The sequence below is a fragment of the Hemitrygon akajei genome, unplaced genomic scaffold (assembly GCF_048418815.1).
Source record: "Hemitrygon akajei unplaced genomic scaffold, sHemAka1.3 Scf000078, whole genome shotgun sequence".
Taxonomy (NCBI): Eukaryota; Metazoa; Chordata; class Chondrichthyes; order Myliobatiformes; family Dasyatidae; genus Hemitrygon; species Hemitrygon akajei.
Genome location: NW_027331964.1, coordinates 2232859 through 2250653, shown reverse-complemented (window position 1 = coordinate 2250653; position 17795 = coordinate 2232859). Strand labels below are relative to the sequence as shown.

The following is a 17795-nucleotide window of genomic DNA, read 5'->3' as shown; positions in this document are numbered from 1 at the left end:
TTCAATAGGTCTAGAACATGAGCAGGGATGTGATGCTGAAGCTTTATAAGGCACTGGTGAGGCCTCATCTTGAGTAATATGAACAGTTCTGGGATCATTTAAGAAAAGATGTACTGGCATTAGAGAGGTTCAGAGGAGGTTCACAAAGGTGATTCCAGGAATGAAGGGGTTATTGTACAAGGAACGTTTGATGGCTCTGGGTCTGTACTTGCTGGAATTTAGAAGGGTGGGGGGGGGGGATCTCATTGAATGTTGAAAGACCTTGACAGAGTAGATGTGGAAAGGATGTTTACAATGATGGAGTCAAGGACAAGAGGACGCAGCCTCAGGATAGCTGGGGATCCATTTAAAACCGAGATTCAGAGAAATTTCTTTAGCCAGAGGGTGGTGAATTTGTGGAACTTATTACCACAAGCAGCTGTGGAGGCCAGGTTGTTGGGTGTACAAGGCATCAAAGGTTACGGGGAGAAGGCTGGGGAGTGGGGCTGAGTAGGGGAGAAATAAAAGGATCAGCCATGATTGAATGGCGGAGCAGGCTCGATGGGCCATATAGCTTAATTCTACACCCGTGTCTTATGGTAAAACCCCATGTTTTACAAGTATATGAAAAAGAGGATGGCTAGAGTGACGGCAGGACTGATCAGGGAAGAGCGAAGAAACATGCCTGGAGTCAGAGGAGTTGGGGGAGGTCATTAAGTATTTTGCTTCAGTGAGGGGAATCTTGATAAATGTGAAGTCAGTGAGGAACAGTTCAATGTGCTGGAACATATGAAGGTTAAGAAAGAAGATGTCTTGGAACTTTTTTAAAAAAAATATCAGGGTAGGTAAGTCTCTGGGGCTGGATAGATTGTACCACAAGTTACTATGGGAGTGAAAGAGGAGATTCATATCACTGGCAGTGATCTTTGCATCCTCGGCCACTGGCGTAGTACTAGAAGTTGTACCAGAGGGTGGCAAATGTTTCCTTTTCTTCAGGAAAGGTAATAAGGATTACCCTGGGAATTGCAGACCAGTGAGACTTGCGTCAGTACTGGGCAAACTAATGGGGGGAGGATTCTTAGAGACAGGATTTGTGAGCATTTGGAGGAGGACAGGCTGATTAGGGATAATCAGCATAGTTTTGAGTGAAGCAGGTTGGAAATCACGAGCTTGATTTACTGCTTTGTGGAAGTTACAAACTGAAGATGGGGCAGTAATTGTGCATATGGATTTCAGTAAGGCATTCAATAAGCTTTCCAATGTTAGGTCAGAAAATCAGTAGGCATGGGATCCAGGGAAGCTTTGCATGTATGCAGAATTAGCTTGCCCATGGAAGACAGAGGATGGTAATACACGGAGTGTATTCTGCCTGGAGGTCTGTGACTAGAGGCCTTCCACAGGGATCTATTCTGGGACCCCAGCTCTTTTGTAATTTTTATAAATAACTTGGATGTCAAAGTTGAAGGGTGGGTTAGTAAGTTTGATAACAAGGGTTGATAATGTTGTAGATGGTGTAGTACAATGGGCACTGATAGGATGTACAGATGGGCTGAGAGATGGCAGGTGGAATTGAAGCTGGAATTCATCCTTGCCAAGTGTGAAGTGATACAAAGTTGAATCTGTATTACCAGGATTCTTGACAGCGTAGAGGAAAGAAGGATCTTGTGGTCCGCATCTATAGATCCCTTCAAGTTGCCACACAAGTTGATGAGGTTAATAAGGAGGCATATGGTGTGTTGGCCTTCATCAGCCGGGTGATTTGAGTTCAAGAGCCGTGACGCTGCAGCTCTGTAAAACTATTTAGACTTCACTTGGAGTATTGTGTTCAGACCCGTCACCTTATCATTAGAAGGATGTGGAAGCCTTAAGGGAGGATGCAGAGGAGATTTACCAGGATGCTGCCTGGATTGGAGCATGTCTAATGAGGAAAGGTTTGGTGAGCTAAGGCTTTTCTGTACGGGGCGAAGGAGGATGAAATGCAATTTGATAGGTGTGTAAGATAAAGGGCATAGATAGTGGACAGCCAGCGCCTTTTTTAATTTAACATGGTGCTCAGTGCACAGAACACACTGCTGAGGATGATGATGGAGGCTGATACATTCAGGACATTTAAGACATTCACGTGCATAGGCACATGGATAAAAGAAAACTGGAGTGCTATGTGAGAAAGAAGGGTTAGATTGATCTTGGATTGGGTTAGATAGATAGATAGATACTTTATTCATCCCCATGGGGAAATTCAACTTTTTTCCAATGTCCCATACACTTGTTGTAGCAAAACTGATTACATACAGTACTTAACTCAGTAAAAAATATGATATGCATCTAAATCACTATCTCAAAAAGCATTAATAATAGCTTTTAAAAAGTTCTTAAGTCCTGGCGGTAGAATTGTAAAGCCTAATGGCATTGGGGAGTATTGACCTCTTCATCCTGTCTGAGGAGCATTGCATCGATAGTAACCTGTCGCTGAAACTGCTTCTCTGTCTCTGGATGTAGAGGATGTTCAGAGTTTTCCATAATTGACCGTAGCCTACTCAGCGCCCTTCGCTCAGCTACCGATGTTAAACTCTCCAGTACTTTGCCCACGACAGAGCCCGCCTTCCTTACCAGCTTATTAAGACATGAGGCGTCCCTCTTCTTAATGCTTCCTCCCCAACACGCCACCACAAAGAAGAGGGCACTCTCCACAACTGACCTATAGAACATCTTCAGCATCTCACTACAGACATTGAATGGCGCCAACCTTCTAAGGAAGTACAGTCGACTCTGTGCCTTCCTGCACAAGGCATCTGTGTTGGCAGTCCAGTCTAGCTTCTCGTCTAACTGCACTCTCAGATACTTGTAGGTCTTAACCTGCTCCACACATTCTCCATTAATGATCACTGGCTCCATATGAGGCCTAGGTCTCCTAAAGTCACCACCATCTCCTTGGTCTTGGTGATATTGAGACGCAGGTAGTTTGAGTTGCACCATATGACAAAGTCCTGTATCAGTTTCCTATACTCTTCCTCCTGTCCATTCCTGACACACCCCACTATGGCCGTGTCATCAGCGAACTTCTGCACATGGCAGGACTCCCAGTTATATTGGAAGTCAGTGTATATTGGCTACTGTGTCAGTGTGAGGAGCTCCGACCCACTGTTGCAGTGCACAGGGTGTGGAGGGCAACAGAAACCTCAAATAAAACTCGAGTCCGACACAAGACAGGAAGATACAGCGGTTTATTGATTTTTTTATGAGAAATATAAATGAAACAATGTGTGAGCTGCTAACGGGCGGGAATAAATAATCTGCTCACAGTCACACACAATTAATTGAGCGGCGACAAGGAGTGACCGGTTGAATAATCAGTCCCGTTTCTCACCGTCACTCTGCATCGGGGAACCGATGATTATAAAATCACACTTCAGGGCCGTGTCCGAGATCACTGCAGATCCAGGGTCACTGCCGAGGGATTTGTCCATTTAACATCATTATATCGGACAGGCTGCCGAATGCACCGTCCTCAGCAAAGGGGGCAAAAGGATTCTCTCCCGGGATCATCCCCCCCACCCCAGGACACCGGTGTCCCAGACTGAGCCCCGGACCCCCGGGCTCTTCCTGTCCGGGTCATTCCCCGGGGTGTCACGTGGGAGTCTCGAACACGCACATCCGGCGGAAGCTGCCCCGCCGGACAGCAGGCGGAAACACGTCACCGCGGGACCGCTGCGAGGGACGCACACAGCGCGGGGCCCGAGCCGGTTCCGTTAAAACCGTTGGGAATCAGCCCCGGCGCGCGGCCGTTAAAGGTAAGGTCGGGAGTTAAAGGGGAGGGCAGGGAGTCGGCCAAATGTCCCCATCCCGCGGGCGGGAATGTTGACACATTCAGATGTTCACAGATCCACGATCACTCTCAGTCCGGGTCTGGGTTCCTGCAGAGATCTCAGGTCCTTCTTCCCGGTCTCACTGAACCGATTGTACATCAGCCTGAAACAGATGGGAGAATAAAGATGAAATAAACAGATTACACAACAGTGTCAGTAACAGGGGAACGGGGTTAATGTTTCAACAACACTCACAGACAAATATCACCAGAAAACCCGCGGATCCGCTGATATTTTATCACATTGAACATTAACACAAACACTCACCGGATCAGCTCCAGACTCGGGAGGGTCAGTATGAGGCGGCGGAGAGCGGGGACAGATCGGTCTGTCAGAAAGTTTGATCCCAGGTTCAGCTCCGTCAGTGATGGGTTTGTACTGAGAGCGGAGACGAGATCCTCGGCACCAGAATCTGTGAGACCGACATTGTCCAGCCTGGAGATGAGAGAGAGTGAGGGTGAAGGGCACAGAGAGACAGGAGACGGTACAAATCCCCAGTGTTTATCAGTAACACAATTACTGATCACATTAATGTTCAGTGTCAGACACCCAGTGACTGTAAACACAATCTCCCACAGTCTGGTACTTACCACAGTTTCTGTATTTTACACTCCGGGTTCCTCAGAGCCGCAGACACCAGTTTCACTCCTGAATCCCCCAGTTTATTATAACTCAGGTCCAGCACAGTCAGTGATGGGTTTGTACTGAGAGCGGAGACGAGATCCTCGGCACCAGAATCTGTGAGACCGACACTGATCAGCCTGGAGATGAGAGAGGGTGAGGGTGAAGGACACAGAGAGACAGGAGACGGTACAAATCCCCAGTGTTTATCAGTAACACAATTACTGATCACATTAATGTTCAGTGTCAGACACCCAGTGACTGTAAACACAATCTCCCACAGTCTGGTACTTACCCCAGTTTCTGTATTTTACACTCCGGGTCCCTCAGAGCCGCAGACACCAGTTTCACTCCAGAAACCCCCAGTTTATTATAACTCAGGTTTAGATCCGTCAGTGATGGGTTTGTACTGAGAGCGGAGACGAGATCCTCGGCACCAGAATCTGTGAGACCGACTTTCCTCAGCCTGGAGATGAGAGAGAGTGAGGGTGAAGGACACAGAGAGACAGGAGACGGTACAAATCCCCAGTGTTTATCAGTAACACAATTACTGATCACATTAATGTTCAGTGTCAGACACCCAGTGACTGTAAACACAATCTCCCACAGTCTGGTACTTACCACAGTTTCTGTATTTTACACTCCAGGTTCCTCAGAGCCGCAGACACCAGTTTCACTCCAGAATCTCCCAGTTTATTATAACTCAGGTCCAGCTCCGTCAGTGATGGGTTTGTACTGAGAGCGGAGACGAGATCCTCGGCCCCCGAATCTGTGAGACCGACACCCCCCAGCCTGGAGATGAGAGAGAGTAAGGGTGAAGGACACAGAGAGACAGGAGACGGTACAAATCCCCAGTGTTTATCAGTAACACAATTACTGATTTTTTTTCTCCAGCACAACTGTGCAAGTCGGCCAGTGAAAACAGCGAGAAGAGTTTAAAAGGAAGACAGATTTACAGAGCGAGCGTCAGAGGAGCGGGAGACAGAGTAGGAAGGCTTTGGCTCAACGGGGCTTCGGCGATAAAGGGTCGAGGTGAGGTAGGTTATCTGTTTACAACACAGACAGAGGGTATGTGTGTGAGGCTGGTTTTCTGTGCTCGGTGTCAGATGTGGGAGATCCTGGAGACTCCCAGCCTCCTGGACGGCAACATCTGCACCCGGTGTGTGGAGCTGCAGCTCCTCAGGGACCGAGTTAGGGAACTGGAGATGCAGCTCGATGACCTTCGTCTGGTCAGGGAGAGCGCGGAGGTGATCGAGAGGAGTTACAGGCAGGTGGTCACACCGGGGCCACGGGAGACTGAAGAAGTGGGTCACAGTCAGGAGAGGGAAGGGCAAGAAGCAGGTACTAGAGAGTACCCCTGTGGCTATTCCCCTTGACGATAAGTACCCCTGTTCAAGTACTGCTGGAGAGGGGTGGGGACAGCCTACCTGGTGGAGACAACAGTGGCCCTGTGGCTCAGAAGGGCAGGGAAAGGAAGGGGAAGACAGTAGTGCTAGGTGACTCTGTTGTTTGAGGGCCAGACAGACGATTCTGTGGACGCAGGAAAGAAACGCGGATGGTCGTTTGCCTCCCAGGTGCCAGGGTCCGGGATGTTTCAGAACACGTCCAAGATATCCTGCGGTGGGAGGGAGAACAGCCAGAGGTCGTGGTACATATTGGTACCAGTGACATAGGTAGGAAAAGGGAAGAGGTCCTGAAAACAGAGTACAGGGAGTTAGGAAGGAAGTTGAGAAGCAGGACCGGCAAAGGTAGTAATCTCGGGATCACTGCCTGTGCCACGCGACAGTGAGTACAGGAATAGAATGAGGTGGAGGATGAATGCGTGGCTGAGGGATTGGAGCAGGAGGCAGGGATTCAGATTTCTGGATCACTGGGACCTCCTTTGGAGCAGCTGTGACCTGCACAAAAAGGACGGGTTGCACTTGAATGCCAGGGAAACCAATATCCTGGTTTGCTAAGGCTATCGGGGAGAATTTAAACTAAAATTGCTGGGAGGGGGTGGGAACTGAAATGAAGTGATGGCGGAAAGGGAGGTTGGCTCACAAATAGAGAAAATTTGGAGACAGCGCGAGAGGGAGAATAGGCAGGTGATAGAGAAGGGACGCTCTCAGACCGATGGTTTGAGGTGTGTCTATTTTAATGCAAGGAGTGTTGTGAACAAAGCGGATGAGCTTAGAGCGTGGATCGGTACTTGGAGATATGATGTGGTGGCCATTACAGAGACTCGGATGGTGCAGGGACAGGAATGTTTATTTCGAGTGCCCGGCTTTAGATGTTTCAGACAGGACAGGGAGGGAGGCCACAGAGGTGGGGGCGTGGCACTGTTGATCAGAGATAGTGTCACGGCTGCAGAAAAGGAGGACGTCATGGAGGGGTTGTCTGTGGAGTCTCTGTGGGTGGAGGTTAGGAACAGGAAGGGGTCAATAACTCGACTGGGTGTTTTGTATAGACCACCCAACAGTAACAGGGACATCGAGGAGCAGATAGACAGATTCTGGAAAGGAGTAACAATAACAGGGTTGTTGAAGTGGGAGATTTTAATTTCCCAAATATTGATTGGCATCTCCCTAGAGTGAGGGGTTTTGACGGGGTGGAGTTTGTTAGGTGTGTTCAGGAAGGTTTCCTGACACAATATGTAGATAAGCCTACAGGAGGAGAGGCTGCACTTGATCCGGTATTGGGAAATGAACCTGGCCAGGTGTCAGGTCTCTCAGTGGGAGAGCATTTTGGAGATAGTGATCACAGTTCTATCTCTTTTACCACAGCATTGGAGAGGGAGAGGAACAGGCAAGTTAGGGAAACCTCTAATTGGAGTAAGGAGAACTATGAGCACATCAGGCTGGAACTTGTAAGCATAAATTGGAAATTGATGTCCTCAGGGAAACGGACCAAAGAAATGTAGAAAATGTTCAGGGGATATTTGCGTGGGGTTCTGAGTAGATACGTTCCAATGAGACATGGAAAGGACGGTAGGGTACAAGATCCGTGGTGCACAAAGGCCGTTGTAAATCTAGTGAAGAAGAAAAGAAGAGCTTCCAAAAGGTTCAAAAATTAGGTAATGATATGAATCTGGAAGATTATAAGGCTAGTCTGTCAGCGAGTTTGATATCAGGTCCAGCCCCGTCAGTGATGGGTTTGTACTGAGAGCGGAGACGAGATCCTCGGCACCAGAATCTGTGAGACCGACATTCTCCAGCCTGGAGATGAGAGAGAGTGAGGGTGAAGGACACAGAGAGACAGGAGACGGTACAAATCCCCAGTGTTTATCAGTAACACAATTACTGATCACATTAATGTTCAGTGTCAGACACCCAGTGACTGTAATCACAATCTCCCACAGTCTGGTACTTACCACAGTTTCTGTATTTTACACTCCGGGTTCCTCAGAGCCGCAGACACCAGTTTCACTCCTGAATCTCCCAGGTCTAAATTCCGCCCAAGTCTAAACACAAACAGACAGATTGATGAACGTAGAGATTAAAACCGTGGGTCTGAGGCAATTTCTCTCACTCGGATATTTCAGCAAACATTAAACCCTTTATTAATTCACTGATCGGAGTTCCCATCACTGTCAATGTCCCTCACTGCCCATCTCCAATGAATTCACCGAATGTCAGTAATTTCGTCTGTCGGTGTGACCCTGTAAACTCCACATATTCTCTCTCATTCCCTGATGGTTAGAAAAGTGTTCCTGACGTGAGACAGTCGGAAAGGGCAGGGGTGAAGGGGAGAAAGTCAAACAGTGAGGAAGATTTGAGAATCGGGGAATGACGATAGGAGATGAAGGAAGAGACATCACCTAAGGTAAAGGATGGAAAGACACAGAAGGAAGCGGATGTGGAAGAGAGATCCCACAAGAGGAAGGGGGATGGGGAAGAGAGATCCACAAGAGGAAGGGGGATGGGGGAGAGAGATCCCACAGGAGGAAGGGGGATGGGGGGGAGAGATCCCGCAAGAGGAAGGGGGATGGGGGAGAGAGATCCCGCAGGAGGAAGTTGGATGGGGAAGAGAGATCCCACAGGAGGAAGGGGGATGGGGAAGAGAGAACCCACTGGAGAAAGGGGGATGGTGGATAGAGATCCCACAAGAGGATGGGATGGAGAATAGAGGTCCCACAGGAGGAAGGGGGATGGGCGAGAGAGATCCCACAAGAGGAAGGGGAATGGGGAAGAGAGAACCCACAAGAGGAAGAGGGATGGGGAAGAGAGTTCCCACAGGAGGAAGGGGGATGGAGGAGAGTGAACCCACAGGAGGAAGGGGGATGGAGGAGAGTGAACCCACAGGAAGAAGGGGGATGGGGAAGAGAGTTCCCACAGGAGGAAGGGGGATGGGGGAGAGAGATCCCACAGGAGGAAGGGGGATGGGGGAGAGAGATCCCAGAAGAGGAAGGGATGGATAATAGAGGTCCCACAGGAGGAAAGGGGATGGGGAGAGAGATCCCACAGGAGAAAAGGGGATGGGGGACAGAGATCCCACAGGAGGATGGGATGGAGAATAGAGGTCCCACAGGAGGAAAGGGGATGGGGTAGAGAGATCCCACAGGAGAAAGGGGGATGGGGGAGAGATCCCACAAGAGGATGGGATGGATAATAGAGGTCCCACAGGAGGAAGGGGGATGGGGGAGAGAGATCCCACAGGAGAAAGGGGGATGGGGGAGAGAGATCCCACAAGAGGATGGGATGGAGAATAGAGGTCCCACAGGAGGAAGGGGGATGGGGGAGAGAGATCCCATTGGAGAAAGGGGGATGCGGGAGAGAGATCCCACAGGAGAAAGGGGGATGGGGGAGAGAGATCCCTCAAGAGGATGGGATGGAGAATAAAGGTCCCACAGGAGGAAGGGGGATGGGGGAGAGAGATCCCACAAGAGGAAGGGGAATGGGGATGAGGTATCCCACAGGTGGAAGGGGGATGGGGAAGAGAGTTCCAACAGGAGGAAGGGGAATGGGGAAGAGAGATCCCATTGGAGAAAGGGGGATGCGGGAGAGAGATCCCACAGGAGGAAGGGCGATGGGGGAGAGAGATCACGCAGGAGGATGGGGAGAGAGAACCCACAGGAGAAAGGGGGATGGGGAAGAGAGTTCCAACAGGAGGAAGGGGAATGGGGAAGAGAGATCCCAGAGGAGGAAGGGGGATGGGGATGAGGGATCCCACAGGAGAAAGGGGGATTGGGGAGATAGATCCCACAGGAGGAACTGGGATGGAGGAGAGAGAACCCACAGGAGAAAGGGGGATGGGGGTGAGAGATCCCACAGGAGGAACGGGGATGGGGGAGAGAGATCCCACAGGAGGAAGGGGGGTGGGGAAGAGAGATCCCACAAGAGGAAGGGGGATGGAGGAGAGATCCCACAGGAGGAAGGGGGATGGAGAATAGAGGTCCCACAGGAGGAAGGGGGATGGGGGAGAGAGATCCCACAGGAGGAAGGGGGATGGGGAAGACAGATCCCACAAGAGGAAGGGGGATGGGGAAGAGAGATCCCACAGGAGGAAGCCGGATGGGGCAGAGAAATCCCACAGGAGGAAGGGGGATGGGGAGAGAGATCCCACAGGAGAAAGGAGGATGGGGGAGAGAGAACACACAGGAGGAAGGGGGATGGAGGAGAGAGATCCCACAGGAGGTAGGGGTTGGGGGGAGAGATCCCGCAAGAGGAAGGGGGATGGGGGAAGAGAGATCACGCAGGAGGAAGGGGGATGGAGAATAGAGGTCCCACAGGAGGAAGGGGGATGTGGGAGAGAGATCCCACAGGAGGAAGGGGGATGGAGAATAGAGGTCCCACAGGAGGAAGGGGGATGGGGGAGAGATATCCCAGAAGAGGAAGGGGGATGGGGAAGAGAGATCCCACAGGAGGAAGGGGGATGGGGAAGACAGATCCCACAAGAGGAAGGGGGATGGGTAAGAGATATCCCAAAGGAGGAAGGGGGATGGGGGAGAAGATCCCACAGGAGGAAGGGGATGCGGGGGAGAGATCCCGCAAGAGGAAGGGGGATGGGGAAGAGAGATCCCACAGGAGGAAGGGGGATGGGGAATAGAGGTCCCACAGGAGGAAGGGGGATGGGGGAGTGAGATCCCACAGGAGCAAGGTGGATGGGGGTGAGAGAACCCACAGGAGGAAGGGGGATGGGGGAGAAGATCTCACAGGAGGAAGGGGATGGGGGGGGAGAGATCCCGCAAGAGGAAGGGGGATGGGGGAGAGAGATCCCACAGGAGGAAGGGGGATGGGGGGGGGGGAGATCCCGCAAGAGGAAGGGGGATGGGGGAGAGAGATCCCGCAGGAGGAAGGGGGATGGGGAAGAGAGATCCCACAGGAGGAAGGGCGATGGGGAAGAGAGAACCCACTGGAGAAAGGGGGATGGTGGATAGAGATCCCACAAGAGGATGGGATGGAGAATAGAGGTCCCACAGGAGGAAGGGGGATGGGCGAGAGAGATCCCACAAGAGGAAGGGGAATGGGGAAGAGAGAACCCACAAGAGGAAGAGGGATGGGGAAGAGAGATCCCACAGGAGGAAGGGGGATGGGGAAGAGAGATCCCACAGGAGGAAGCCGGTTGGGGCAGAGAAATCCCACAGGAGGAAGGGGGATGGCAAGAGAGATCCCACAGGAGAAAGGAGGATGGGGGAGAGAGAACACACAGGAGGAAGGGGGATGGAGGAGAGAGATCCCACAGGAGGTAGGGGTTGGGGGGAGAGATCCCGCAAGAGGAAGGGGGATGGGGGAAGAGAGATCACGCAGGAGGAAGGGGGATGGAGAATAGAGGTCCCACAGGAGGAAGGGGGATGGGGGAGAGAGATCCCACAGGAGGAAGGGGGATGGAGAATAGAGGTCCCACAGGAGGAAGGGGGATGGGGGAGAGATATCCCAGAAGAGGAAGGGGGATGGGGAAGAGAGGTCCCACAGGAGGAAGGGGGATGGGGAAGACAGATCCCACAAGAGGAAGGGGGATGGGTAAGAGATATCCCAAAGGAGGAAGGGGGATGGGGGAGAAGATCCCACAGGAGGAAGGGGATGGGGGGGAGAGATCCCGCAAGAGGAAGGGGGATGGGGAAGAGAGATCCCACAGGAGGAAGGGGGATGGGGAATAGAGGTCCCACAGGAGGAAGGGGGATGGGGGTGAGAGAACCCACAGGAGGAAGGGGGATGGGGGAGAAGATCTCACAGGAGGAAGGGGATGGGGGGGGAGAGATCCCGCAAGAGGAAGGGGGATGGGGGAGAGAGATCCCACAGGAGGAAGGGGGATGGGGGGGGGGAGATCCCGCAAGAGGAAGGGGGATGGTGGAGAGAGATCCCGCAGGAGGAAGGGGGATGGGGAAGAGAGATCCCACAGGAGGAAGGGCGATGGGGAAGAGAGAACCCACTGGAGAAAGGGGGATGGTGGATAGAGATCCCACAAGAGGATGGGATGGAGAATAGAGGTCCCACAGGAGGAAGGGGGATGGGCGAGAGAGATCCCACAAGAGGAAGGGGAATGGGGAAGAGAGAACCCACAAGAGGAAGAGGGATGGGGAAGAGAGTTCCCACAGGAGGAAGGGGGATGGAGGAGAGTGAACCCACAGGAGGAAGGGGGATGGAGGAGAGTGAACCCACAGGAAGAAGGGGGATGGGGAAGAGAGATCACGCAGGAGGATGGGGAGAGAGAACCCACAGGAGAAAAGGGGATGGGGAAGAGAGTTCCAACAGGAGGAAGGGGAATGGGGAAGAGAGATCCCAGAGGAGGAAAGGGGATGGGGATGAGGGATCCCACAGGAGAAAGGGGGATTGGGGAGATAGATCCCACAGCAGGAACTGGGATGGAGGAGAGAGATCCCACAGGAGGAAGGGGAATGGACAATAGAGGTCCCACAGGAGGAAGAGGGATGGGGGAGAGAGATCCCACAGGAGGAAGGGGGATGGGGAAGACAGATCCCACAAGAGGAAGGGGGATGGGGAAGAGAGATCCCACAGGAGGAAGCCGGATGGGGCAGAGAAATCCCACAGGAGAAAGGGGGATGGGGAGAGAGATCCCACAGGAGGAAGGAGGATGGGGGAGAGAGAACCCACAGGAGGAAGGGGGATGGAGGAGAGAGATCCCACAGGAGGTAGGGGGTTGGGGGGAGAGATCCCGCAAGAGGAAGGGGGATGGGGGAAGAGAGATCACGCAGGAGGAAGGGGGATGGAGAATAGAGGTCCCACAGGAGGAAGGGGGATGGGGGAGAGAGATCCCACAGGAGGAAGGGGGATGTAGAATAGAGGTCCCACAGGAGGAAGGGGGATGGGGGAGAGAGATCCCACAAGAGGAAGGGGGATGGGGAAGAGAGATCCCACAGGAGGAAGGGGGATGGGGAAGACAGATCCCACAAGAGGAAGGGGGATGGGTAAGAGATATCCCACAGGAGGAAGGGGGATGGGGGAGAAGATCCCACAGGAGGAAGGGGATGGGGGGGAGAGATCCCGCAAGAGGAAGGGGGATGGGGAAGAGAGATCCCACAGGAGGAAGGGGGATGGGGAATAGAGGTCCCACAGGAGGAAGGGGGATGGGGGAGTGAGATCCCACAGGAGGAAGGTGGATGGGGGTGAGAGAACCCACAGGAGGAAGGGGGATGGGGGGAGAAGATCCCACAGGAGGAAGGGGATGGGGGGGAGAGATCCCGCAAGAGGAAGGGGGATGGGGGAGAGAGATCCCACAGGAGGAAGGGGGATGGGGGGGGGGAGATCCCGCAAGAGGAAGGGGGATGGGGGAGATAGATCCCGCAGGAGGAAGGGGGATGGGGAAGAGAGATCCCACAGGAGGAAGGGCGTTGGGAAAGAGAGAACCCACTGGAGAAAGGGGGATGGTGGATAGAGATCCCACAAGAGGATGGGATGGAGAATAGAGGTCCCACAGGAGGAAGGGGGATGGGCGAGAGAGATCCCACAAGAGGAAGGGGAATGGGGAAGAGAGAACCCACAAGAGGAAGAGGGATGGGGAAGAGAGTTCCCACAGGAGGAAGGGGGATGGAGGAGAGAGATCCCACAGGAGGAAGGGGGATGCAGGAGAGAGATCCCACAGGAGGAAGGGCGATGGGGGAGAGAGATCACGCAGGAGGATGGGGAGAGAGAACCCACAGGAGAAAGGGGGATGGGGAAGAGAGTTCCAACAGGAGGAAGGGGAATGGGGAAGAGAGATCCCAGAGGAGGAAGGGGGATGGGGATGAGGGATCCCACAGGAGAAAGGGGGATTGGGGAGATAGATCCCACAGGAGGAACTGGGATGGAGGAGAGAGAACCCACAGGAGAAAGGGGGATGGGGGTGAGAGATCCCACAGGAGGAACGGGGATGGGGGAGAGAGATCCCACAGGAGGAAGGGGGGTGGGGAAGAGAGATCCCACAAGAGGAAGGGGGATGGAGGAGAGATCCCACAGGAGGAAGGGGGATGGAGAATAGAGGTCCCACAGGAGGAAGGGGGATGGGGGAGAGAGATCCCACAGGAGGAAGGGGGATGGGGAAGACAGATCCCACAAGAGGAAGGGGGATGGGGAAGAGAGATCCCACAGGAGGAAGCCGGATGGGGCAGAGAAATCCCACAGGAGGAAGGGGGATGGGGAGAGAGATCCCACAGGAGAAAGGAGGATGGGGGAGAGAGAACACACAGGAGCAAGGGGGATGGAGGAGAGAGATCCCACAGGAGGTAGGGGTTGGGGGGAGAGATCCCGCAAGAGGAAGGGGGATGGGGGAAGAGAGATCACGCAGGAGGAAGGGGGATGGAGAATAGAGGTCCCACAGGAGGAAGGGGGATGGGGGAGAGAGATCCCACAGGAGGAAGGGGGATGGAGAATAGAGGTCCCACAGGAGGAAGGGGGATGGGGGATCCCATAAGAGGAAGGGGGATGGGGAAGCGAGATCCCACAGGAGGAAGGGGGATGGGGAAGACAGATCCCACAAGAGGAAGGGGGATGGGTAAGAGAGATCCCACAGGAGGAAGCGGGATGGGGCAGAGAAATCCCACAGGAGGAAGGGGGATGGTGGAGAGAGATCCCACAGGAGGAAGGTGGATGGGGGTGAGAGAACCCACAGGAGGTAGGGGGATGGGGGAGAAGATCCCACAGGAGGAAGGGGATGGGGGGGAGAGATCCCGCAAAAGGAAGGTGGATGGGGAAGAGAGATCCCACAGGAGGAAGGGGGATGGGGGAATAGAGGTCCCACAGGAGGAAGGGGGATGGGGGAGAGAGATCCCACAAGAGGAAGGGGGATGGGGAAGAGAGATCCCACAGGAGGAAGCGGGATGGGGCAGAGAAATCCCACAGGAGGAAGGGGGATGGGGGAGAGAGATCCCACAGGAGGAAGGGGGATGGTGGAGAGAGAACCCACAGGAGGAAGGGGGATGGAGGAGAGAGATCCCACAAGAGGATGGTATGGATAATAGAGGTCCCACAGGAGGAAGAGGATAGGGGAGAGAGATCCCACAGGAGGAAGGGGGATGGCGAAGAGAGTTCCCACAGGAGGAAGGGTGATGGCGGAGAGAGATCCCACAAGAGGAAGGCGGATGGGGAAGAGAGATCCCACAGGTGGAAGGGGGATGGGGAAGACTGATCCCACAAGGGGAAGGGGGATGGGTAAGAGAGATCCCACAGGAGGAAGCGGGATGGGGCAGAGAAATCCCACAGGATGAAGGGGATGGGGGAGAGAGATCCCACAGGAGGAAGGGGGATGGGGGAGAGAGTACCCACAGGAGGAAGGGGGATGGAGGAGAGAGATCCCACAGGAGGTAGGGGGTTGGGGGGAGAGATCCCGCAAGAGGAAGGGGGATGGGCGAAGAGAGATCCCGCAGGAGGATGGGGGATGGGGAAGAGAGATCCCACAAGAGGAAGGGGGATGGGGAAGACTGATCCCACAAGGGGAAGGGGGATGGGTAAGAGAGATCCCGCAGGAGGATGGGTGATGGGGGGAGAGAGATCCCGTAAGAGGAAGGGGGATGGGGAAGAGAGATCCCACAGGAGGAAGGGGGATGGGGAAGACAGATCCCACAAGAGGAAGGGGGATGGGTAAGAGAGATCCCACAGGAGGAAGCGGGATGGGGCAGAGAAATCCCACAGGAGGAAGGGGGATGGTGGAGAGAGATCCCACAGGAGGAAGGTGGATGGGGGTGAGAGAACCCACAGGAGGTAGGGGGATGGGGGAGAAGATCCCACAGGAGGAAGGGGATGGGGGGGAGAGATCCCGCAAAAGGAAGGGGGATGGGGAAGAGAGATCCCACAGGAGGAAGGGGGATGGGGGAATAGAGGTCCCACAGGAGGAAGGGGGATGGGGGAGAGAGATCCCACAAGAGGAAGGGGGATGGGTAAGAGAGATCCCACAGGAGGAAGCGGGATGGGGCAGAGAAATCCCACAGGAGGAAGGGGGATGGGGGAGAGAGATCCCACAGGAGGAAGGGGGATGGTGGAGAGAGAACCCACAGGAGGAAGGGGGATGGAGGAGAGAGATCCCACAAGAGGATGGTATGGATAATAGAGGTCCCACAGGAGGAAGAGGGATAGGGGAGAGAGATCCCACAGGAGAAAGGGGGATGGGGGAGAGAGATCCCACAGGAGGAAGGGGGATGAAGGAAAGAGATCCCACAGGAGGAGGGGGGATGGAGGAGAGAGATCCCACAGGATGAAGGGGATGGGGATGACGGAGCCCACAGCAGGAAGGGGATGGGGATGACGGAGCCCAGAGGAGAAAGGGGGATGGGGGAACTAGATCCCACAGGAGGAAGGGGGATGGGGGAGAGAGATCCCACAGGAGGAAGGGGGATGGGGGAGAGAGATCCCACAGGTGGAAGGGGGATGGGGAAGAGAGATCACACGAGGAAGGGGAATGGGAGAGAGAGATCCCACAAGAGGAAGGAGAATGGGGGAGAGAGATCCCAGAGGAGGAAGGGGGATGGGGGAGAGAGGTCCCACAGGAGGAAGGGGGATGGTGGAGAGAGATCCCACAGGAGAAAGGGGGATGGAGGACAGAGAACCCACAGGAGAAAGGGGCATGGGGGAGAGATCCCACAGGCAGAAGGGGGATTGGGGAGAGAGATCCCACAGGAGGAAGGGGGATGGGGGAGAGAGATCCCACTGGGGGAAGGGGGATGGAGGAGAGAGAACCCACTGGAGGAAAGGGGATGTTGGAGAGATATTCCACAGGAGGAAGGGGGATGGGGGAGAGAGAACACACAGGATAAAGGGGGATGGGGTAGAGAGATCCCACAGGAGGAAGGGGGATGGGGAAGAGTTCCCACAGGAGGAAGGGGAATGGGGAAGAGAGATCCCACAGGAGGAAGGGGTATGGGGATGAGGGATCCCACAGGAGAAGGGGAGAGAGATCCCACAGGAGGAAGGGGGATGGGGAAGAGAGATCCCAGAGGAGGAAGGGGGATGGAGGAGAGAAATCCCACAGGAGGAAGGGGAATGAGGGAGAGAGTTCCCACAGGAGGAAGGGGGATGGGGAAGAGAGATCCCACAGGAGGAAGGGGGATGGGGTCGACGGATCCCACAGGAAAAACGGGGATGGTGGAGAGAGATACCACAGGAGGAAGGGGGATGGAGAATAGAGGTCCCACAGGAGGAAGGGGGATGGGGGAGAGAGATCCCACAGGAGGAAGGGGGACGGGGCAGAGAAATCCCCGAGGAATGGGGATGGGTGGAGAAATGCCACAGGAGGAAGAGGGATGGGGGAGAGTGAACCCACAAGAGGAAGGGGGATGTGGGGGAGAGATCCCACAGGAGGAAGGGGGATGGGGGAGAGAGACCCCACAGGAGGAAGTGGGATGGAGGAGAGAGATCCCAGAGGAGGACATGGGATGGGTAAGTGTGAACCCAGAGGAGGAAGGGGGATGGGGAAGGGATATCCCACCGGAGGAAAGGGGATGGAGAAGAGGTATCCCACAGGAGGAAGGGGGATGGGGAAGACAGATCCCACAGGAGGAAGGGAGATGGGGAAGACTGATCCCACAAGGGGAAGGGGGATGGGTAAGAGAGATCCCACAGGAGGAAGTGGTATTGGGGAGAGAGATCCCACAGGAGGAAGGGGGATGTGGGGGAGAGATCGCACAGGAGGAAGGGGAATGGGGGAGAGAGATCCCACAAGAGGAAGGGGGATGGGGGAAGAGAGATCCCGCAGGAGGTAGGGGGATGGAGGACAGAGAACCCACAGGAGGAAGGGGAATGGGGGAGAGAGATCCCACAGGAGGAAGGGGGGATGGGGATGAGAGATCCCACCTGAGGAAGTGGGATGGAGGAGAGAGTTCCCACAGGAGGAAAGGGGATGGGGGAGAGAAATCCCAGAGGAGGAAGGGAGATGGGCGAGTGAGAACCCACAGGAGGAAGGGGGATGGGGAAGAGAGATCCC

The 17795-nt window shown here is 54.3% G+C and overlaps 1 protein-coding gene and 1 long non-coding RNA gene across 2 annotated transcripts in view; both read right to left on the bottom strand.

Moving 5' to 3' along the window:
* Positions 1–4044: 4044 nt before the first annotated feature.
* LOC140722512 (uncharacterized) lies at positions 4045–5212 on the bottom strand. The gene is made up of 3 exons (XR_012097642.1): positions 5088–5212; positions 4436–4606; positions 4045–4280 (listed from the first exon to the last, which is right to left on the bottom strand). It is a non-coding gene; the product is annotated as an uncharacterized lncRNA (long non-coding RNA).
* Positions 5213–7459: 2247 nt separating this feature from the next.
* The window catches only part of LOC140722506 (NACHT, LRR and PYD domains-containing protein 12-like), a 42966-nt gene continuing 32630 nt past the window's right edge, over positions 7460–17795 (bottom strand). Inside the window, exons 4-5 of the mRNA XM_073037230.1 lie at positions 7819–7908; positions 7460–7663 (exon numbers count right to left, since the gene is read on the bottom strand). Coding sequence (XP_072893331.1) covers positions 7552–7663; positions 7819–7908 — 202 coding nt within the window. The 3' untranslated portion in view covers positions 7460–7551. The remainder of the gene's footprint in view (positions 7664–7818; positions 7909–17795) is intronic.